At 39.4% G+C, this 24,094-nt stretch overlaps 1 protein-coding gene across 2 annotated transcripts in view; it reads left to right on the top strand.

The window, feature by feature from the left end:
• LOC126902143 (dachshund homolog 2) overlaps nt 1–24,094 on the top strand; it is a 68,608-nt gene that overhangs the window by 15,341 nt on the left and 29,173 nt on the right. The window contains exons 2-5 of one of the 2 annotated variants that reach the window (XM_050679177.1): nt 415–444; nt 13,074–13,222; nt 22,633–22,855; nt 22,975–23,025. In XM_050679177.1, coding sequence (XP_050535134.1) covers nt 415–444; nt 13,074–13,222; nt 22,633–22,855; nt 22,975–23,025 — 453 coding nt within the window. Of the gene's footprint in view, nt 1–414; nt 445–13,070; nt 13,223–22,632; nt 22,856–22,974; nt 23,026–24,094 lie in introns of both variants that reach the window. The other variant, XM_050679171.1, reaches the window with a different exon arrangement.

Raw genomic sequence — 24,094 nt, 5'->3', positions numbered from 1 at the left:
TTTTTTTTTTTTTTTACCAAATAATTTTTATTGCCCGAAATACGCCTAGTCACTTTTGGGGACTTGATTAACGACCTCGCGATCCGACCTGTCTCCGAACGTTACATTGGTATTCGCATTCGTGCCGATTTTAGCTCTTAATAATAGCACGTTACCGTTCTCGGCGTTGCCCCTTCTTCTAATTTCACCTTGTCTCATTGTTTAGCTTGAAGAAATTCTATATAGTTTAACTATGATACACAGTGAAAATATTTTTGGAAACGCTGCACAGTCAGAATATTTAAAACGCTTAATTTAACGCCTTGTTGAACTATATAGAGTTTCGTGTTTGCCATTTGGTTTTAATTTTTGTTTTATTGTTTTTAAACAAAATATTACACTCTAGTTAAACTATGTTTGGTTTCTTGTTCGCAGGTGCATGATGTCGCACAAGCCAACAGACAGGTAGGCACAGTGTTTTGGATACCGTTTTATAATTTGGACAAGTAAGTGATGTAGTATTGACTGTGTGCGTCGTTTGGTAGCGTTCACGCATAATGGACTGGTCGGCGACCAACGTGTAGGGCCAAGTGAACGAATTGGTTATTGAAAAAGACTCGTAATTAAAAAAGGGTCTTTCCGCGCCCTCTTTGTGGAGTTTTAAAGAGAAGACGAGCGGAAAAGTAAATCTGAATCCGAATAAGAGACTGCAACATTTACACATTTTTTCGTTATATTAAACGTCCGCATTTGTTTCTCGTGTCGGGTTTAAATTAACTCTTCCGCCCTCCGCCCGTTCCGATCTAAGCCCCTTCATTATTTAATAAGGTTATAAACGCAAAAGAAAAATATCCACCTCCTACTCTTTCCCTCGTTTAATTAATTACGTCTTTTCTTTCCAGCGTTTACATTTTTTTTCGAAATGTTTAAAAGAATTTCGATTTTTTCCGTGCGTCTGTCGGATTACTGGTATAATTATTTATTTTGCCAGACGAATTTCGGAATATTTTATTTATATTGTATTTTTTTTTTTTTAGATATTTCTTTTAGATTAACATTTAAAACGGTTTAATCGGATTTAACGTTGTAGATTTTTTTTTGACGGCCCGTTTAGCTTTTCGCTCGATCCACCGGATGTCACTAAGTATTTTGTCATGCATTTTTTCAAATATTCCACGCTTATGCGTAATCTGTGTAATAATAATAATAATATCGATAACGACCGGTCAACGGTTTAATGTGGTGACAATTTGACCGGAACTATATATAACACACAAATATTTGTCAGTACGGTGGGAATGTTGTATTTTTGAAAAAAATAAAACAAAAATATACCGGTGAGACAATAGGGTTTTCGACAGATGTACCGGTCTAAGCTCAACGTTTTTTTCCGAACCCCCGCGGCCATTGTATTCGGTTTAAAACTCATAAAAGGTTTGAAAGTCCAGCAGACGGTAAACGATTTCTGGTCATTCCGCACGTAAGATCCTCTTACGATTCACGGTCTACATGACGCAAACCATCGGTGACAGTATCGACGGCTATGACCGCTGAGTGGTGTATTCACACTCGGAGTGCGAACGACGCGTTGGGCACCTCGTACCGGTGTCGAGAATAAAAATTGCGGGTGTGGGTCGAGTACGCGAAAAAGGTTCACAAAAAACACCGGTCCGTTTGTAGAGAATCCGCGGCCAATAGACTCGGGACACCATGAAATTTGGAATTTGACAATGAGAAAATAACCAGATGTCTTCTTCATCTTGTTGTTGTTCTGGGCAATGCGTAAATAATACTCGGATACTTATACGCCTTAACGAGCACGCATACCTACTAATGGAATAGGTGTGAGTGTCATTTCATTTGTGTTTGCATGTAGTTTTGTGCGGTAACTGTGATACTCGCGATAAGACCCGCCGTGCCTACATACCCTTAACTGTATATTGGTCTGGGGTAGTGTTTTCTTGTTGTAAACAAGCTCTTGACAATCGGAACACTCAAACCGACGTGTGTGTATGACACGTATAATGGATGTTAAGCAGCGACACATTTATTTTATTTGAGTGGTGTAATCCTCGGCCAATGTTTAAAAAAACACATTTGTAGACCCTGCAGCGTGTAATCTGGAATGCCGGGGGGATGTGTTATCGAAGGAGATCACAAAATAACACTTTCTTTCTTTCTGTGAAACAGCTGCTGTCGGTCGTCGTGAACCACTTAAACCGCGACGACGTCGTCTCGCGCGCCGTCGATTTTGATTTCTTCAGAAATTTAGCGCTTTTGGGTAAAAAAAACCCGTTGTTGCACAGGCGGCTCTATAGTGCCGAGGGTGTAATATTCAATAGTACACCTAAAATATATATATATATATATTTATTTATTAATAAAACGCATCGCGTATCCTGCCGGAGTAATTTTAAACTATAGATAACTATACCGAACGTCTTATCGACACCGGACATAATAATTAATTATTCTGAAATCGTTGAGATTTGCGTAGGTCGTTATGGCGAATCGGATTACCTAAGAGGAAATCGTTATCGACCGATTTTATTAATTATGAACACTGTTATTAAACTACAAATGACATTTACTTGTTGTCTGCGGTATTTTAATTGCGTCCGTTCTCACCGAATGCTAACGATTTTTTTCCTCGACAACAGTAGCGCTGTTATTGTATCTGAAAGTTATTAAACACACGATGCGTGTGTATAGATTTTACATGAAATATTTTTTTGTTACAAAATATTAATATAATATCGCGTTTCTTAGAGAATTCGTTGTATTTCATGGTTCGCGTCGACATTGTTTAACCTCTACGGTCGCGGCCATTCCGTATAATCGATTTCCTCCACTGCAAACTGTAATGTTGATCCCATTATTATTAACTACTCGACATTTATTTACAATTGGCTTTTTTTCTGGGAGACGTATTAAAAAAAAAAGAAAGAATAAAGAGAAGTGTCGCCGGTTCAATAGACAAATTGACCGGCGAATTATTGTCCCGTTTCCTGCGACCAATCGCCCGAAGTTCAATTTCTGTGCCATTGTGCGTGTGGTCGCCACATCTTTACGCCGTCCGGTTTGTTTATTTTTTTCATAGATCATTTATTATTAGTGGAAGCGCGAACAAAATAATAGACTTTACACAAAGTGAAATAATAATGACGGTAATAATAGTCCGGGCAAACGATCACGTACCCTATACGTGTCGCGTATTGTGTCGCCGTGCGGCCTCGTTCTGTCCACTGCCGGCGTTTTCGGTCCCCTCCGGTCTCTTCCAGTCAGTCTGTCCAGTCAACCGCAGACTGAACATATAACATATTTAACTGGAAATTACAGTGAGCAATGTAATCGGAACGCCTCTTGTGATTTTTTTGCGCCGGTCTCGGCGAAGAATAACGCGATAATGTGTTGTTTGTCCGCTCCGGGTGGGTCTTTACGGCGTTTTCTTAAAAGCCTACGAGGAAAACCGAAAATTTCATTAACGTCATTTTAAGGTGAATTTATGAGGTAATTTCCGTCGGCATCGCCACTACATACGTACAACGAGTAGAGTGTAGCCACCTCCGCCTCCTACTTGTTGGCGCAGTGTGCTAGTCTCCGAGTTGAGCCCGAGCGAGTGGAAACAAAACGTAAATAGACGGAAAACGAGAGAGAGAAAGACAATAAATGCCACCGCTAATTCTTTGCAACGCCCCAAGTGTGGAGAACAACAACAGTGTTTTTCGCGCAATAATTTACACGGGTCGCGAGTACGAATATTACACGGTGCAATAATTATTGTTTTCGTTAGCATAAAGGCTTTAAAACGATTCGAAGGATTAAGTTTTAATTAAAATACAAACGGTTGCGCGCAACAGCCGAGAAACTTTTCTTCTTCTTCTTCTCCTCCTCCTCCTCCTCCTCCTCCTCCCACCGTTGTTGCACTCTATTGTTATGACATAATATGTTTTTAAGTTATGTGTGGGTTGTTGTACATACACATTGTATATTTATGTGCACGTATATAACTGCGCGAGAAGCGTATGAACGGTCCCGTTAAAAAGTGTACGAGGGCTTGCCGCCGCGAAATTCCTTTGAACGTCGTCCGCATGCAACAGACATGTATGAAATCGATATATTATTTAAATAATAATAATATTTCGTCTGTTTTTAAGACGGACGGCAATAAAAAGAATACCGGGCGAGGGGCGACGGGAAAAATGAAAAGTAATAAAAAAAAAAAACGTACGAGAAACAACTGAAATGCAATAACGAGGATTAGCCGTGTACATAAACAACGGGCGTAAAAACGTAATGAAAAAACATCATGACGCGAAACGATTTGCTTTAAACAAATAAGGGAGCGGGTCATCTGTTGGTGTAGAAATGCTACGAACACCGCCGTACACCGAAGTATTAAAATGTAAAAATAGATTATAAATGTGAGGAGGTAATGAAGAAGAACTGGGAGCATGTCGCGCGTAAAATGGTCGGCGTCAAATATTTTTCACGTCGGTCGAAACGAATTCGATTCCATAGTAATGACTGCGCCTCTTTTTATTGTAAATAATTTAATAACTCGTTTAATCTTATTGTAATTGAATTTCTTGCGGGTCGAGTGATTAAACATTCCCCCGTCGGAGTATTAAAATAATTTACGGCTTCACTTTTAAGTTGGTTTTAATTGCAATTCAAAATAATTTCATCAAGTTTTCGAGATGTTTTGTGCGCTGTAATATTTATGCTCGCGCGATGTACTACACCGAGACATTGTGTAGTGTTCTGACCGAAAACGAACTCATCGCTGCCCGCAAAACGTTGTTAATATGAACTTGCTTACAGCAGTATATCGTTTTTAGGACTTCAATTATTTTTCCCTAAACAATTTCGTTTGTCTCCCTCGCACGCCGCCGCCACTGGCTCTGGTCGCCGTGAGGGTTGCGCACAGTTCACGTATAGGGTTGTAAAACTACGTTAACCAAAGATGACAGATATATGATTATGAAAGGATGCGAATCGGAAGCAAATACGGAATGAAATTACATATGCGTTTTACGACTAATGGAACACAACAAAGGCCCTCGCACTAATACTTTACGTTCACCTCCAATCTGTCTCTCTTATACACACAAACTGAACCACCGCCGCGCCTCCCTTTTGTACACCGAATTAATTGATAGAGCTTTTAGTGATTTGAAATGTGACAGGGTCACGACTTCAGAGATGCATGTGCTCTGCTGTTGTGTGACGAGGGTTCCAATACATTTCATATCGGCCGGTTTTTGATATTATTAAACAAACATTGCAATATAAGTGTGTGCGCGATGTGCGTTTTGGTCAACAGGACGTGGTTACTCAGTTGTGCTCAGCCACAGACTGCGACAGTAAACAATCAAACGGCCGTGAAATTAAACCATTATTTTAAATTTTCTATATTCTCTGGTAATATTCATATTTTCACGCTCGAACGTGTAGAAAATAAAATTAACGTGATGCGATGACAAAGAACCAACACATGATCACAGTATGTAAAAAATATTTACTCGTACCTAACCTCGTCTTTTGTTTTAACGAGGAAGCGATGTTTTTTCATTATTTCCTCTACCTTTTATTTTATCGATTAAAACGATAATTTCTCGTCGTTAAGAAAAATGTTTAATTACAACTCCATCCGGTAGCACAACAGTTTTCACTGCCACTATAATATGACAGTTTCTTCTCGTGTGTTGTTTTTTTTTGTTAATTATTCACGGCAGAAACCATTTAGGAAATGCTTCGGTTTTACAGATACATTACAAGGATTAATGAGTTCTGAGGGGTAGAACGCGGTGGCATGTGCCGTTTGGAATTAAAAGTTGCTCGATTAGCCGCTAAATTGTGCCGTCCGAGGGATTATCTGAAAAATCGGTTCTGTTTTCGCGCCGATGATTCGGAAAACCGGATTGCCAATTCCGTTTGTCTTTCTCGCCTTAGGTTTGAATTTTGCATTAATTTGTTGCAATGCCAAGGGCGGAAAAAAAAAAATGTTTACGAAGCGGTACTCAAAATGTGCACTGCCAACCACCGCATTCCCAAAATTCTCCTGTCGGGCGTTTCGAATAGTTGTTTCTGGAGAACGATTGTATACGAGCAAACACAACGGGCCGACTGTCGATGGGAAACGTTCGATGGTATCGAGTTGACAATTAAAAACGTGCGGGTTAATGAATTGCACTTGGAAACAAATACTATTGTTGTTGTTGTTGTTGTTGTTGTTGCGTGCACACGACCCCAGTAGACAGCTACTCCGTTGCATTTCTCGTGGTTATTTTTTTGTTTCTGTCGAATTGTGTACCGTCTGGAAACGATTGTTTTTGACGCCATCGTACCCGACACACTATAACCGACACCGGGAGAACTCTCAGAAAATTTCAAAACACACACACGCGCCATTTACCCGTCTGTCACAAAAAACCATTTCTCTTCGATACGTTTCTTTCTCTTTTTTTTTTTTCTGGTCTTTCGTCTCCGCAACGGTATTTATTACTTTAACGGCCGTCCGATGACTGCGCTGTTTTCTTATCGTCTATTTAATTCGNGGGGGGGGGGGTGGTTCGGGTAGTGTGTCGGGCGAATACCGATGGAAAACTCAATTTCATAAAGTACGTGTACAATATAGGCAGAGTTGTGTGCACAGAACAGACATAACCAATTTCCTGATACACGCGTGGGCGGTGGTGGCAACGTGATGCCGGACCGGCTGGGTAATTTGATACGATTTTTATTACGGGCATTTATCAACTACTGACAGATATCGCGTGACGATTGGCCGCCGAAAATATAATACGGTTTACGATAGACGATGAATTATACCTAGTGCCGCATTACGGTTTTGCTTTCCAAAGTTCAAATACCCAAAAAATTACAATAGCTCCTCCGTTCGCATGTGAACTGCTCCCGCGGGGGCCCTGTACGCGCAAACGTCTTCGAGTCTCTAACCTGCAGCTGGTTTAATCAACGGTAATGTATACGTACTGCAACAATGGTGTGTGTGTGTGTTATGTAAGAACATGGACTCGTAAAGTCTATCGACGGTTTTTTTTTTAATCCAAATCGAATTTTATTATGTTCCGCGCGCCCTGTCGGTGCATTATTATTTTGCATGTAATATATATATATATATATATATTTTTTAATATATATCTCTGTAAATTTCATTTAGGGTATTTACCGCGCGACCGGCGGATGCCGAAGTAATATAAATTATGTCTTTCCTCCCTCGACCCTGCTCGCCGCGGCGGTCGTCACAAACAATATGTAAAATGAAAAGTTATTAAAAAAAACAACGGGAAAAACTTATATTCGTTTGACGGGAAGGCGGAGAAAAAAAATCAAAAGAGGCTCCGGTGTGTTTAATTCGAATATCCGCGCGCTACCATTTCCAACGCAGCTTTTAATACTCAAATGGGTTTTTCCGGCGGCCCAGGGAAATAATAAAGGTGTATTATGTATAGTTTCTACACGACTTGCGCTCGCGAGGGGCACGCCGAAGACGTCGACGAAGAGTAACTGGCAAACACTGTTTTGCAGTGTGAACGGTGCGGTTTTAACGGCGTCATGACGTTACTAAAAGAATAATTTTACCCGTACCTTGGGGGCGGGGGGTGTTAAAAATTTATTGGTTTTTTCTTCTTTTTACCGTCTTTATTACGTCCCGGTAATTATATCTCTTTATTTTTATCGATACTGTTATTGCGGAGCTCGTTGAAATCATTTCGAGTGTACAGTTTTTAAAAATATAATTAATATCACAAGTTGGCTTCGGCTATGCGCCGTCGGAAGAAGTTTTTTTTTTATTTCAAGTCGAAATTCCCGCCGGCCCCGGCCATTTAATTACGGCATTAAGTTTCGGCAAGTCCCGATTAATTATTCAGGCTCGTCAAAAGGGCTGCGCGCGTATTTCAAACTTTGCTATGTAAACATGATATTTTTATTTTCGGAATACGCACTTACACGGCCTTCCCCGGTCCGTCTTTGTGCTCTAATTAAAACGTCATGAATAAAACAGGTATTATTTTGGATGTAATAACACGGAGCGCGGTGTCGTTCAGCCGGAGAATTAACGGGCAGCGATAATAATTCATTTGGACCGGTGCGACGGAGAAGGCGAGGGGAGAACGTTGTTACGACCGAAACCGAAAGGGCTTTATACGTTTCCGCCATTAATTAGAGACAATATTATTAACTGTGTATTTCTTATTAATGCCCCGCCGATGAGGAGGGGAGGACGGCGAGATGACTGTAACGTCGTTACGACCAGCCGCTTTTGCAGTGTGGCGTTGCAATTTTATCGGCGTTATTGTTTTTTATTCGTTTTGCGGGCGCAAAAAAAGTAATGTGTGTCGAACTTTTTCCAGTTAATACCGCCGTTAATTTATGCCATTGAAATACACGTGTCGTGCGTGCAAAGAGGACAATAATGCAATGCGCATTGTGATGGGGCGGTCTTGCTGCATCCTTTGACGCGATAGAAGAGGCCCACTCGACGCCGTGCGGTTTCATATCTGCCGTATCAGCAGCTTATTGGGCTGGTAATGAAGTGGCTGCGGAAATCGTATGAAGTGCGCGTAAAATGATTTTCATGAAAAAGGACACGGCGAAATACTACGTCTCTTTGTACCGTCGACATGTCTATTGTTTTAAAAAATATTAAAATCGCGGGGTACCATCATGGGGCAGCACGTTTCTCGGGCGAAAACCGGCGGGGGCTATTGTTTCAGACATATTATTACATGCGCTCACAATGGAGAGTGGTACTCTGCAGTGAGAGTATGTGTGTTTATTAAACTACTTTTGTTTAATAACGCGCACGGTATTAAATTTGTTTTTTATGCACCACCATAGTCCGCAAGAGAGTACTAGTCTAATAATATATCGCTACCGTTGGCCGCATGTCATCCGATATGTGGTCGACGGTGTACGCTTTCCTGAAGAATAAACACATTGTACTCGGGTGCCACATAACCGAGTGTCTCTATCGAATTATTATTTTCTTTGTTTTGTCATGTTAAAAAAATGTTGTTGTGTACGCGCGCGAACGAGTTGTAATAATATTTGATTTGTTCAAAGTTTATGCTGCTCAGATAAAATGTATTTTTCTAAATAAATGTTATAACAAACAGTACAATCACGTTGATTAACGACTCGTAATATAAACATCAGCATTGAAACGCGTGTCTTGTGATGTTTTTATGATCACAATAAACTAAATGTATAATTAACTAGTATAATAATAAAAAAATCGTATTATGACCCAATGAGTAGATAAAAATTATAAGCGTTTGACTTTTACCAAGATAATGATTTTTTATTACACGGCATATGCTCGTACAATTGTACAGAAAAATGGCAAGACTGAACGACCTCTACACGCTGTAAAGTGAATAAACCAGAATTAGTCAGACGCGCTGTTAAATTTTCATAAACAATATTGTTTCGAGTAATACTTTTTTTTTCATAAGTCTTAAAGCTATAAAACGCGTGTCCGTGTCTTGTATTGTGCTAGAAAACCGTACTGCTATACACTGTTGTTATCTCGTGTTTACTACATCATCCCTGACAATAACGTTCAAGCACAATAGCGATGTTGGTTACCAGTCATGGTGTTTATATGTAAAATAATACTATCCTGGAGATTAATCACCACCGTGTGTGATATCCCTTGTCTAAGTGTCTGTGCGTCGAACACGTAAACGAACCGATATAAAATTTAAATGCTTTTTCATTTTCTCACCACACTTGTGCGCGTATTAATTATTTACCGTCTTTGTTTATAAAACCGACGCACTCGAAAACGAGCCCCAAAAAGAGGGTCTCCAAGTCGTATGATCCAAACACCACCGGGCCAGTTTAAAATAACAACACACGCGGTAATCGTCATCCTATCATCGGATATGTACCTACTCGTTGGCTCTCTCTCTTTTCGTGAGTAGGACGTGCGTTTTTTAAATAAACAATTTCAATAGCTTTCAAACGATAGCAATATTATATTTCGACCCTTGTACTTTATACGAGCCCCATGCGGGACATGTGTGCCGGGCCACATGGGGTAAATATCACATATACCAACAGACATTAGGATAGCCGGCGCCTCGTTGATGAACTGATTTCTGTCGCCCAGGCGTCTGTTACATATCATAAGAGACTTCACGAATGCGCCACAGGAAATGCGACCAGAATCGTTTCGGTGATATGTTTTTTATGTAAAAATATCTGTATCATAAAAAAAAGTCCCTTTGATCAACGCGTGTCCACATTTTAATGCCGTTCTTATTTTGGTGTTGGGTGGGTTCGCTGCTCTTTTATATCGAGGCAATTAAATCGCAACGGTTATAATTTATTATCGTAATAAGTCGTGCGCATTTAAATATGATTGTTTAAAAAAAAAAAATATGGCTTGCTAGAGTCGAGTCTGTGTGCATTTATACACTGCGATGACGTTTAAAAATAAGAACTAGATTATTTTTATCGGACGTGGCGTTTCGTGTATTATTGGCGACTACATGACGGTGCGGTTTTCAATATTCCGGAGATGGTACGATCAATCAAAACGGGTTGTATCCCTTTTGCACACCGTCGTCTCGTAGTCTTATCTAGTAGTTTCCCCGCGACTAAAAACTATTCGGCCGACAAAGCAAAAATAACAGTCACAGTGTATTGGATTATGTCAGCCACCCCTGCAGCAAAAGGCCGAGCAGCTCGGTGCGAAATAATAACACACGTACTACTGTCGTCCCACCCTTTATGTGCGAGTCAGGCGATCTGCTGATAACAACTGCATGTGATATTTTTTTGCTAGTTTTTTAATGTTTTTTCGGTACGCTACCCTCGAACAGAAACGACAATAATAACAATAATAGTTACAGAAATACATTATTATTTACTTCTGCTACAGTCGGCCGGCCGTCTCGTGTTACCACTACTGTAGTCGGTCATCCGTAACCCTATCTATTTTGTACACTATACCGAGTCATTGTCGGTTAGGTGTAATAATATGTGTGCGGCTTGTCTGCATTTAGTTTTTACTCAAAAAAACACAGAAAAAGGGTGAACGCCGTCAAAATCATCGAACAATGCGCCCTCCCATTGTGTTATCATCGACGGCACGTGGTGATAGAGCAAGAATAACAAACGACATTTACGTTTCATATATTTTACATGTGTGTATTATATTTCTATTATGTTTCCGAAGTAGTAAATTTCGTGAAAAAATCGAAACCAGCCATCGGACCAGATAGTCCGCGTTAAAACTCCCGAGGGTGCGTTTTTTTTTTTTGGGGAGGTTGAAAAAGTTTAACGAACTTCAGAAAACGGACGTGTTTATCTTAATAGCCGCCGCAGTGTGTTTGTTCCGCAACGAGCAACATCCTATTCCTATTATCAATGTACAAACTTTAAATGTATCGGTGCACTTAATAATATACTTCATGATAAAATACTTGTGTTGTGGTTTTTTTGTAAACGCAACACTAGTGTTTGAGTTCTTTGAACAGCTGTAGTTTTTAAGTCAAATTTAGTTGTCAGGATTTTAACGTTTTCGTACAAAACAGCTGCATTATATGGTCCGACGACAATAAAAAGAAATGCGCGATTTACATATTATACAGTTCTGTCGCAGTAATGGAAAAGTCAACAAAGGTATTGCGAATATTATTATAAGAAATAAAAGGTATGCCCAGAGCGTTAGATGGTGTTATTATGTGGGCAAATAAAAAAAAAAAAAAATTGTGACCCCCGGCAATGTATCAATATTTTTGGTAAATGGGGAAACGGCCCTCATTGTTGGACGGGCAATTTGAATTATTTACTTCCTTCATTGAACTAACAAATGAATGTGGAATATGCATGCGACCGTCCTGGTCTTCACCCCAACGGAGTCATAAATCTGATTTTTTTCCTTATACCAGTATTTATGTTTATATTCTTTACGAATTATTCTTGTTCCGTTTTTTGTATCTGTGCGCAGTAATATGTATATAGGTGTATTATTTTCGCATTGATATGCGAAAACCGCAGTTTTCCTCCCTTGTGCCGCCGCGCACACCGTTTAGTTGTATGGAAAAAAAGCAAACAACCGACGTGGGCCAAAAATGAAAAATAAAAGAAGAAAATATAATAGCTGTGTTGGGGTAGTTATAAAAAATGTACGTGCACACAAAACAAGGGGCTTGCATAATAATATCGAGCACTTTGATATCGTTTTGTCCGTCTGGCATTTATTTTAATAACATTTTCAAGAATAGAGATAAAAGTCGATGGAATAATATTTCATTTGCCGCGGTTGTCTTCCGTAGTAACGCGTACTATTCGTAGTTTAATTGAAATTGCGTGATATATATCAGTTCAACCAGTGTGGTCATGGCGACTCGCATTGTATCTGTTGTGTAACATTCACAGGATTTACCGGAGACTGCGAGAGGGATGGCGAGTCAATTAAAAGTAAGACGGACTTAACGGACCGTTGTTGGTGAAAACCAATAAAAACCGGGTCGTAAATAAAACGACAACTTCCCCGAAGAAAACGCTTCTTATCAAATTCAACACCGGCAGCCGCATTATCAGCCAGTATACACCAGTCGTAAAATAGACACACACAAACAATATAAAACACGGGAAATAAATATCGCCGCTGACAGTTATAACGGAAACGGCGGGCGTTTTAAAAATTATGAGTTTGCCGTCTGTTTTGTTGTCGGTCGGCGTAAACCAACACAATTCATAGCGGCGGAGAAAAAATCGTGTCTTCTCGTGATTTTTATTTGCACGCGGAAAAAGCGCAACGCGTTTTCTGCTCGCCGAAAAATCCTTATGAGTTTACATCTTAAAAGTCCTTTTTCTTTATCCGCGGAAACAGTTTTTTGGAAACCCCAACCAATAGGCGGGGCCACACGTGCATGACTAATATCGTTGTTGCGCTCATCGTGCACTTGTAAAATTGCCCATATAACGTAAAAAGTATGATAAATTGTAAAAAACGTTTAAGCCCGCCACAAACACTACATCACTAACTAGACCAATATGTATGTTTTTTAAATCGTTTAATTTTGTACGACGTCTCTGTTTCTTTTCAGCAGTTCCCGTCCGGGGAGACCACCTAAACGAGCCTCGTCGGTGGGCTTGTCGCTGGCTGCTTCGGCTTCGCATTTGAGTCATCAGATGAAGAAACACCGTCTAGAGAACGGAGACTATGTACCAGGAGTGTACGAAAACGGACACATGCAAGGTAAGTTGAGTTGTTACGGTGCTAGTTATAAATGTGTATCTAGATGCGCCAACTAGATAAAATACATTGAACTTGTATGTCATCTTGATAATTGTGTAAACGAGTATCTGGATGCTAAGATGAAATGCACACTAATCTAGATAACATATCTAGATAATTTCACGCCTCATTATTAGTTTCCTCACGAAATAATTTTGTGGTTTCCCGTTGTTACTCGCAAAATAAAGTACAAAATTGAAACAATTTTTTTTTTGGTTTTTATTTACAAATATTTTTTGTTTGACCAGCTATTAATAATATTTATATTATACAAACAGTATACAGACCATCTATTTATCACGGACGTGCTAAAATAGACCAAGCCCCGAATTCTAATAATTAGATAATTAAAATGTCCTTCTATGATCGTTATTGAGCAAGAAGAATTTGTTTTTAATAAACAGTTTAAGTAACATTTTTTTAAATATCAATAATATTAATTAGATAAAAGTCGTGATATCGTCATCCAAATGAAAATTAAAAATGTTATTTTTTTATAGAATTATCTTTATTTTAGCCAGAAGAGGTATTTTCGATTATTCATATTGATAACATACACACACTTATGCGTATTTGCTCAATATTGCTTATAGTATTTTTTATAATCATATTAACATTATTGAGATTATTATCGGAATTGTATTCGTGTGAGGAATGGGAACCGCTTTGCGAATTTTATAAATACCAATGGGTCGGTGAGCGGTAAATATAATTAGTAACTAATAATTTTGCTGATACATTGAGGAGTCACTTAAACCGCTTAATTAACGGTCGGCGTTGCACAATACAACTGTTTCGGTATTCATAAACGTGGCAAATAATTATAAAATTTCGAAGTAATATTAGCGTGTACTGTGCGCACGATTATAATGTATATTTATTTTCAAAAAAAAAAAAAATATTTACGCACTTGTCTGGGGGTTTTTTTTTTAACGAAAACCAACAAAAATTGAATCGTCTAGCCTCTTTCCTGCTGTCATTGTTTTGCGCTCGAAAGTGGGTATATATTTATTATGCGCCTATCACTGCAGTCCTTTTCTCGGGGAACATGTTACAAGCTACCGCGGTGTGTTCTCTTTAGACGTCTTTTGTGATTATATTATTATGTACATCCAAACAGTATACATATCGTTACAATATTTTTAAGCGGCCGCCGCCGCAGCTGTTCGGCGATCAATCATCCGACAAAAGCAACTGCACTCTCTTATGCTGAACCCATTATGTTCTTAGGTACCATTATTTTTCTCAGCGATACTTTATGATTTCAATTTTTTCCTTTGAAAACCACTGTATCATAACGTACCTATGTTGATGCCAACATTTTTTGCCGTTTTTTTCTCTCTCGAGTGTATTCTCGGTAAAAATTACACGGAAGCGTTGATTAAAGGCAAAAGTTACTTTGTTTTGAAACATTCACTGGCCAATGAACACAAACCCAATGTCACTGGCTGCTTAATAATCAGCCGAAGAGAGTGTAAAAGACGCACGGTGGGTACTCCATTCGTGTTTACTTAAAATAATTAAGAGCATCTTGGTAATGGTTCGTTAGGCGCGTCTATCCTCGAGACATTGGACGCTGTTTGAGCGTTGTGGTGTTACACGATAGCAAAAACGTCTAATTTAAATAAAAAGCTGTGGATTTTTTTCTGAGTGACTGAAAAACTTCCGGTTTGAGCCAATAAAACATTTAAAACAAAACAGACGACCGGGCCTTTTCTCTCACACACACTCATCATGATTGTTGCAGGATAAACGCACTTAACGTGTATCAACAGTGTGTTTCCTGTGTCACCACAATAATAAATGTCCCGCTCTTTTTCTATGTTGTTATTATTATTATTATTATTTAATACCATTATTATGTTTCAATTGAATTCGTATATAGTTTGCTCGTGTACAATATTACTATATGATGTTGTATGGCTCCTCTAGTATCCCTCAGTTTCTACTGTACAATCATTTTGGACAATGAATTCGTTTGTTGTTTTTCTCTTCGACTCTCGTTGTTATCGTTAATTGGACAACAGCGACTCAAATGACATAATATTATTCACAGCCCTTGCGATCACTTCACCAGTGTCAGTCTGTGTATTGTGCTTTGTTAATTCAAAGTATCGATTGTGTTACCACTACCTCATTTACGTCTTCTGGCCCGTTCTAAGCCTTGACGGACACGACTCTTCAACTTCTTGTGTAAACAAGAGTTTTTTATTTTACTAAATATTAACAGAGAGAGAGAGAGGAGTAGGTAGCGTTAGGTGCAATTAAACTTTGTTTTGCGTTCTCACACATGTAAAAAGAAATTAACGCAGTTGTGTTTTTTTAAGCCTTTTCTACGGTTTTGTTGTTTCGTACTTTATTTACTCTGGCGACGAACGAAAGGGTTGAACGACGAGTGTTTTCACCTGGAGCGCCCCTTTTTGTTGTTCGGGTGACCTTTTAATTGGTCTCCGGACTATAGTGTTTTTTAATAAACGATAATAGCTAGTGAATCGACAGAATCGTTTATTATATTACTAAAAAAATAGAACGTGTCCAGGGCTCCTATTGACAGGCTACAGTCAAGAACGTCAAAAAAGCCTCTTAGGTATACATTTAAAATGGACAAACAATAATTTTATGAATAAGTCGAGTACAATACTAGCGAAACTAACAATTCTGTTGACTTTACCGATAATTTATTATTATTTTTTATGTAATTGCGTCGTAGCTGTTAGGACACTGTAGTGACTACTTTACGGTGCACAATTATACGAAGACCTGTAAATAAAATTATGTGAAGTGCTGGATGACCCTTTGTTGTAAACGAACTTGAAATAAAATAATAATTTTAAATATTATTGTATGAAATTTTCAATAGTCTGTGGAGACTGTGCAGTGGGTAACTGTCATGTAGTCGCGTGTTTCGACTTACACAACAAGACCAACAATGGTCACGCGAGTCCATTTGGTGAATCGGTGTCATGTTTTGTCCAAGAGAATCAGTTATGTGTAGTATTTATTGTCTGTACTTGTGTGTTTTCGGTCCCCTTTCACCAGTTGTATGATCTAAACCGCCTCCGAGAGAATTGGATTGAATGAATAAAAACGGTATATAGTGTGATCGGTTTATCATAAACCACTCGATTACTCTCAAAATAAATACAATATAAAAAAAAAAATTGTTTTAGTTTCATATATTTCTGATTTATAAGCTATTAATTACTTTTTAGAATCATCTCTTAGTGTTAACTTAATATTTTTAAATGACAACATTACCCAATTAACTAGCCTATTAAATAGAAAATACCTGGGCGGGATATACAACGGGACCGATAAATATCTATTGATAAAAATAGCAGCAATCGCACTTTACCTTCAGTCTATATATATAGGGTGTCAAGTAAGTAAGGAAACGAATTTCTATTGTACTCATTGTTTGTAACAATTTAACTGTTTCCTAACTTACTGAACACCCTGTATAATAACTACTGAATAATAGGTCCAATAGGTGTTACCAACTAGCCATTTTCTTAATTACATTAATTTTTATTTTATGAACTAGTTAAAATGTATATTGCATTTAAAAAATAAATTTGAAATGAATGTAAATGAAAAATCCAAACATTTATTTTATAATAATGTTTTTTTTTTTTTGTGAGTAACTGAGCGGTTTCCGATAAGCCGTATGGTTTTTCACTCTGTATTTCAGCATCTGTACTGAGATTATAATTGTAAAATAAAAAAATTAATTGTTTTGCGCATTACACTAAACTTTTTTTAATAATAAAATAATTGCTTTTAAAAATTATAGACACGCATGTCGCAGACAAGTTTACATGTCAGTCAAGTACAATATATTGTACTAAAAAAATACAAAGCATTAAACAATTTTTTTTTTTAAATAAACTGCTCGTAAATAAAGCGATTTTACTAACAAAAGATCTTTAATGTATTGAAAAACTTATCGTTGACCAGCAAGGTCTTTTTTTATTTTGTTTTTTGACGTGCAACATGTCATACGGCTGTATCATCGAAGGCTGCTGATAGCGCGTCATATAAAGTATGGTTTCAATAAAAACAGAAATTCGGTTTATTATAGTGTAATTTTCTGCAGTAAAATAGAGGCAAAACAATAAGAATTCGACCACACAACAACCATTAGTGATGTTGTACGCTTTTTTTTACTCTTAAAAATATGCTAGTCGACCATCGAGTTGTTATAATTACTTACTGGGTATACTCTAAAGTCATCAAATACACCTGGAATGTTTAGTAAAATATCCATGTAATTTGCCCTCACAATTTGTTCATATCGAATATTTTTTAAGCAACTTCCATGATAAACGTCATCAGAAAGTAGTAATTTAACAAGTTGAAATGTATTTGTTGGACACCTTGGCGTGTACAAATACCTTTTATGAAATGTAATACTGTAATTTATTTAAAATTTCACGCACGTGCTCTGTTTGACGATTTAAAGTTCTTGAAATGATTTACTTGCAAATCTTTCTTTGTGCGTCAAGTCTGTATTTGAAAAATATTACGAGCAACTTTGACGTACTATTAAAGGTGTTGTCTATCATCGTATACCTGACACTACAGGGTTTTAGTTCTTATGACTGCAATTGGAGATGGTCATTTGCACTTTGCCGTGATGTAAAACGATAGTGTTTGTACTACCTTACGGGAAGGTCTCCTCGCGGACCGGAAACTACAGTTTTACCCCACACTGATATCTAATGGCGTAGCATTGGGTGCTCGTAAATAATGAATTGCCGCCGTTTTGCCGGTCAACGCGACGTCAGGCAAACCGAGAGAGTTAAATAGTTAAACACGCTCGCAGGGATTTCCTGGAGATAGCACACGTTTTGGCTCTACCCCGAAAACGAATGGCCGGTGATAATCGCCAAAGCCACAACCCCACCCCGTAGAAACCATGGACAGAGCGCTTACGGGGCCAAGGGAGCGAAAGGCTTTTGCGCCCACAAAAGATCAATATAATAACAATAATACACTAATAAAGGCGCCCGGTTATAGCGTAATGAATTTTTAAACGCGCGAGGTGTATTTGTTTTTTGATCTTTCCTCGATCGCAGTTAATAAATAATTCTAAAATTACCCGTAGTAATCGACCTTACACGATACCCAAGCGTTTCTATTTAGTTGGAACGGATCTACAGTGAGCTTACAATGAAATAAACATAAATTTTAACGGTAATACAAATACCGACGTCATTTATGTCTTTCGAAATACCGTCTCCGCCCCGTTGTTTAATTGCAGATAATTATACACTGTGCGACCGACGTCTTGATGATCCTCTCTGGCGTCGACCTTTCGGCAGCCCGACTTATTGCAGAAATAACCATCGCGACGAACAATTTTGTACTCGGCGAGTGAATGTACTTGTATGGTATCACGTTGGTCGTTCGAAAAGTGAAATTTATTTTGATTTTTTATCGTTAGAATATCGTATTTTATTAAAAATAACGAATTTCTTGCGACTGACAAAAATGATATTGCAAAAGAAGCATTAATCCCCTCGAAAGCTGCTATGGTTAAACAAATCGTTGTGTTCGCCCATGACCAACAATTATTAGTAATGCTAATAAAGTAAAGCCGGTAGTCGTTTGTTGAGTTATTCTCTCTACAGATAACTCCGACAAAGAGTGTGCACTTGTTTCTACGCTTTCATAATTTGATAGCTATTTCAAAATCGATGATACAAAAACGCACATATTGATACACATGAGTCGGTGACCTCCGACCGTGTAGGTGTATATACCTGACATTTCCGTGTGTGTTTGTTCAATTAAGTTTTTGTCGACCTACCAACATGAGGTCCGCGGGGTCCCGACCCGAAAAACCCATAACCGCTTCGGTGGTCTCCGGCCGAGCTTTGTGCTTGTCGGCCAGTTAATCTTCGCTCGTCTCCGAGATGAATATGAAAATAAAACAACATCATCCTTTTAACGCGTTCAAAGGAACCATTTTATAATGATTGTAATCTCCCTTTGTTTTTACTATACACCTCTATGCCGCCACCGTACCATTGTTCACGACCGGTCCGCGTGCCGCCACCGTCGACTGCATTATTCAATAATGATATTATTTAATTAGTTCTAATGATGATTTATACGCGCACGCGTTCCATTGGCTGTCCCGCCGCGAGTCCCGTCCCGCACAATAAATTCGATCCGATTGAATAACTCGGTCGGTGTGGACGTATCGCGGCGGTGGCTTACACACGCAAAACAGATCCAAAACAACAATAAATCTGCGCAACAGCGTACAAACGTGTCTCGGCAAGTAGCTGGACGATTTATAATCGTACTCGGTGGGCTGCGTAGACTTTGTTACCCTCCCCGTCGAATTTCGGCGGTATTTATGCAAAGAAAATCCGTCCGTCATCCATCACTGCAGCCGACGTCGTTGATAACAAACACCGAGTGAATGTCGGCGCACGTTGCTTTTGCAGGCCTTTCCTTCCACTGGATACTAAAATACACACCGAAGTGGCCGTGACTATTTACCACGGCTCCGAGAGAAGACCGTGCCTTTGAATATTTTAACGCGTTTTATAATAATAATTCCCCGACCGCATTTGTCAAAGGCCCCAATGATCGATGCTGTTCTTTTTGATACGGTCCGCGCGCGTCTTTCATTTTTAATTACGAATGATCGATGCGATGGCTGCCGTGTGAATACACAAAAAATATCATTTGAAAATCTCAACCGACAAACGATTTTTTTTTTTTTAAATTGAAAGTCCGATATTTCAACGAGAAACTGTTCCGAATTGTTAAAGGGTTATGAATCGAGTTCATTCGTTATGTAATACCTTAAGACATGGACGTTTAAAGAACCTTATGTTCGGTACTTGCGACTGGATTACAAGGGACTGGTGGGCAGGTGATTTGCTCGGCAGGATAAGTAGCATTACGGCTGGTATTTGAGGGATTTCATTCGGTTACTCGCGCGGTACACTTTTATTAAATTACCGAGCATCAGATTTATTTACTAATTTACTCGGTAGCGAAAAAAATCAACCCTTTTTATTTAAAAATCCGGACGACGGTTGCGGTAAATAATACGAATATAAATGATCGGAAGAACAAGTATTATTTATTATTGAAAGAGAAGCTTTCATCTGTGAAATCGAACCGTGACGGTTTGTGCGTTTCATTCGCAGATGCTACTACTCATCGGCGAGTCATGATTCATTGTCAGTCAAAGGTTTTCTTGGCACACGGAAAAAAATTAATAACAATAATAATGTTGCTCGCCTGACCTAAGGGACGGTTACGTCTCACGTTCGTACATTTTTTTATGCGCGCCGCTCTCTCTCTCTCTCTCTCTCTCTCTCTGCGCGTTGATGTATCGTATGCTAATCCGGAGAGTGCAAATTAATTTCAATTTAAACGAGTCGAAATGTATATTATGTGCGAGTGTGTTGTGGGATCCCTTCACACGCCGCCGTCACTCGAAGCCAAGAAACGGTAACAGAGTAACAGCAGCTCAGAGTAATCAATCATGCCGTTCGCGCACTCTCTTTTTCTCCTCAGACTGTCAGCGCACACACACGCGTCCAATCCGCACCAGGCTCATAACCGCCGTGCCGTTGTTTTTTTATTATTACGTATTCCGTAAAACGCACGGCGGGGAGGATTTTAATTTTAGCATATTGTTTCTTTTCGGTTCCAAGACAAACAAACAACGCACTCGCACATACACATATTTTCCGGCGGGTCTCTTAATTTTCACAGAGACCCCGTCCGCGACGTACGGGGGCGGGTAAGCGTAGCCGCCGGACGATGATGGATTGCGCCACAGGCCCTTCGTCACAACCCCGTTCCCCCTCACTCACGTGGTTTATCATTAGCTAGGACCCGAAAACGCTGGGCTAATTTAAATCTACGTTTTTTGTTCCTTTTCTTCTGGTCGACCTTTTTCGGCACCGCCCAGTGGCGCCGCATTAAAATTGTATTATTATAACTATCCCAGTCAGTTTTCACACTTTATAATCTCGTACAAACGATCCTAAACCAACTTCTCGTTCTATCCTTTTGTGCAGCTTTTGTTTGGCGTTACACTGAGATTTATATTACGACGTGTGTACGGCACACGCTTTCCAAAAGGCGAAATGCGTTTGCTCGGGTGCCATTTTCAAAAGCAGTTTTCGTTATTACCGTTGCCGGCTAATAATCGTTGTAGTCGCGTTTACGATTTCTGTTTATTTAGAAATCATCGTAATGGAATCGTAGAGGGTTTCGTTTTACGTTGATCTTTTTAACAAACAAATGGGTCCCTCGATTTACATGTTATTTGTAAAGCGAACGTATGTCGTCGACAAGGGACTCGTTTATTAGTTCATACACTTTTTTCGTTCCCCGTTCAATCAAATTAACATTTTCCGGTAGCAACGTCATGGACGCAGTAAAATTAAATGAATGAAAAAAAACAACAACACCGCTAGTATAATTCGACATTAAAAACCAAGTATTATTTGTTTACTGTCGTGTTTCATTAAATAATAAAAATTTCAACTCTTGTTTCCAATTAAACCTTTCATCAATTTCCCATTGCAATTGCTTTACAAATATCATGCGTGTTTACTTATACCATAGTCCGAAAGCTGTCTATTGAGTAACTGTCGTGAGAAATCGCGTTTTTTTAAGAGTTCCAACTAAAATGTAAAATACTGTCAATGTAAAAACCCATTTTGAAGATTGTAAAAAAAGAAAACGAATTAGTGTTATTAATGCGGTGGCCAGTGTATTGGTCTGCAGCAGTCGTTAGCGGCAATGACAAATTATAACTGGTTGCGGCGGCACTTACCATGTAAACAGTTGCTGAGCATAAATCACATCACTCTGCTGGCGGCCCGCGTCGGTTTGACTTTAGAGCGGGTTCGGCGAAAACCGATCGCCGCAATGACCGAATGCCGGGCGGCGCAATATTAGTCAAAGTGGCAGAGGATAATTGAATATGCGTTTGTGCTTAAAGGTTAAGTTACGCGGCCGCGTCATGCGAGAGCCCGAGGAACCCGCTGCGAAAGGCCAATCAACGTGTACAACGCAGCGCGTATTATAAGCTCAATAATTACCGTCGTTTTGGTTGTGTTGTTTTTCGGAGCGCGTGCGTGTCAGACGGTCGGTGAAGACAAAAACCCATCAGTCACACGCGCCGAGCAGTACGTAACCAGTTGTGTGTACAGCCACAAATGCCATTACGGGCCATGTCCATTAATATGGCCCCGACTAGAGCGGTCAATCATCAATAACTCCCCGAACGAAACGCCCCGCTATTGTTGTCAACGGCAAGAGAAAACAAATTAAACATTCAAATCTATAACGTTTGTATAATGTGTGTTTTTTGTTTGTGCGTATAGACTCGCCGCGGATGGAAAAGTCGCCGCTACTGGCCAACGGTTACAATCACCCGCCGACGCACCTCGGACATATGCAGTACATGCAGCAGTTCAACCATCATCATCACCATCCGGCAGCCGCTCACGCCATAATGAATCCGGCAGGTCTATCGCACCCCGCCTTACCGCGACCAGACGCGCAGTTGCTTAAGAGTCAGGGACTATCGATGGAAGCTTTGGCCAGGTAACGTACGCGTTTTGAGCGGCAACCGATTTTAACCGGACGTTTGCCGCCGCCGCCGCCGCCACCGTTGTGTCCGATAATGCTGTTCTAATGCAGTTGTATTTTATTTTTATTTTCAGTTCTGGTATCTGGGAAAAGGCGTACGCCGGTTTTATGAAGCAACTGGAAAGGTAAGCAGACAGATTTACAATAATTGTATGACCGCAACACTAGAATATTATTATTATTGATATTGTGTACACTTTACGTACGACGCCTTCTCGCGGTCCGCACTAAAATAATATAACGACGAGCCGTTTAACGAGCTTACTGCGGAGAACAGGTCGGTGGTCGTAATGAAGAGGGGGCGTGCGGAATTAATATTCGGTTCATTTGATATATGACTAAATACACTGACATTCACACAGAAATCGTTACGGGCAAACGTAGTACCGGTCGCATTTGTCTTCTCTGCATAGTTCAAAAACGTTTTGTTAGTCGAATAACGGCGCGTTTGTTGAACGCAACTTACGACCGGCAGAGCGTCTTAAAAACGTTATAATTAATTATAATTATAATTAAACGGTGCAATTTTCATTTTAAAACTAATTTTCTCGAATTGTCGTTGCACTGCCCGTCGTTTGTATAGTCCGTGAAAATTATTACGTCATTACAATATCGAGTACCGTTGGAGCAAACATTATTAAGATGCATTGCATCGCATGTTGGCCATTCGCCGAGTAGTTTCTGCCGTAAATCTCTATGAAAAAGTTATAATTTGTTACATCACCGAGTCGAACGGCCAGAGGATGCGGAGAGAGGATAATATGATTAATATTACAAGGACACGCAGAAAGTGCAAACCTATAAATGTTATAAAAAATATTACACTAGGTGTTTGCGATGGATGTAAATTGAATTTGGTGAAACTTTACTTTCTCAATGGTGTCTTTATGTACAGCGGTGTATAATATTTTTTGCTGCGTTATTATTATTATCATCTTTTCTTTTTGTTGTTGTTGTTGTTCTCGCCCGTCTCCGATGAACTGATCTAATTTATATCCGTGGAAGAAGCAAAAGCCATCTTCCGGTTGTATCATTTATAACAATTTTCTTTTAGCAGCGCGCAACTGTTGAAATAAATAAGGGAAAAAATGTCGGCGCTATCTTATGCGCGTCGTCGGTGTCCGGGTCGTTGCAAAAGAAACGTTTTACACGTCTCCGGAGATTATGTGCGTCTGCTTGGGGGGGGGGGGGGGG

Source organism: Daktulosphaira vitifoliae, unplaced genomic scaffold (genome assembly GCF_025091365.1).
Source record: "Daktulosphaira vitifoliae isolate Bord-2020 unplaced genomic scaffold, ASM2509136v1 Scaffold_1, whole genome shotgun sequence".
Taxonomy (NCBI): Eukaryota; Metazoa; Arthropoda; class Insecta; order Hemiptera; family Phylloxeridae; genus Daktulosphaira; species Daktulosphaira vitifoliae.
Note: the sequence above shows the minus strand (reverse complement) of the source record. Positions and strands in the feature narration are given on the sequence as shown.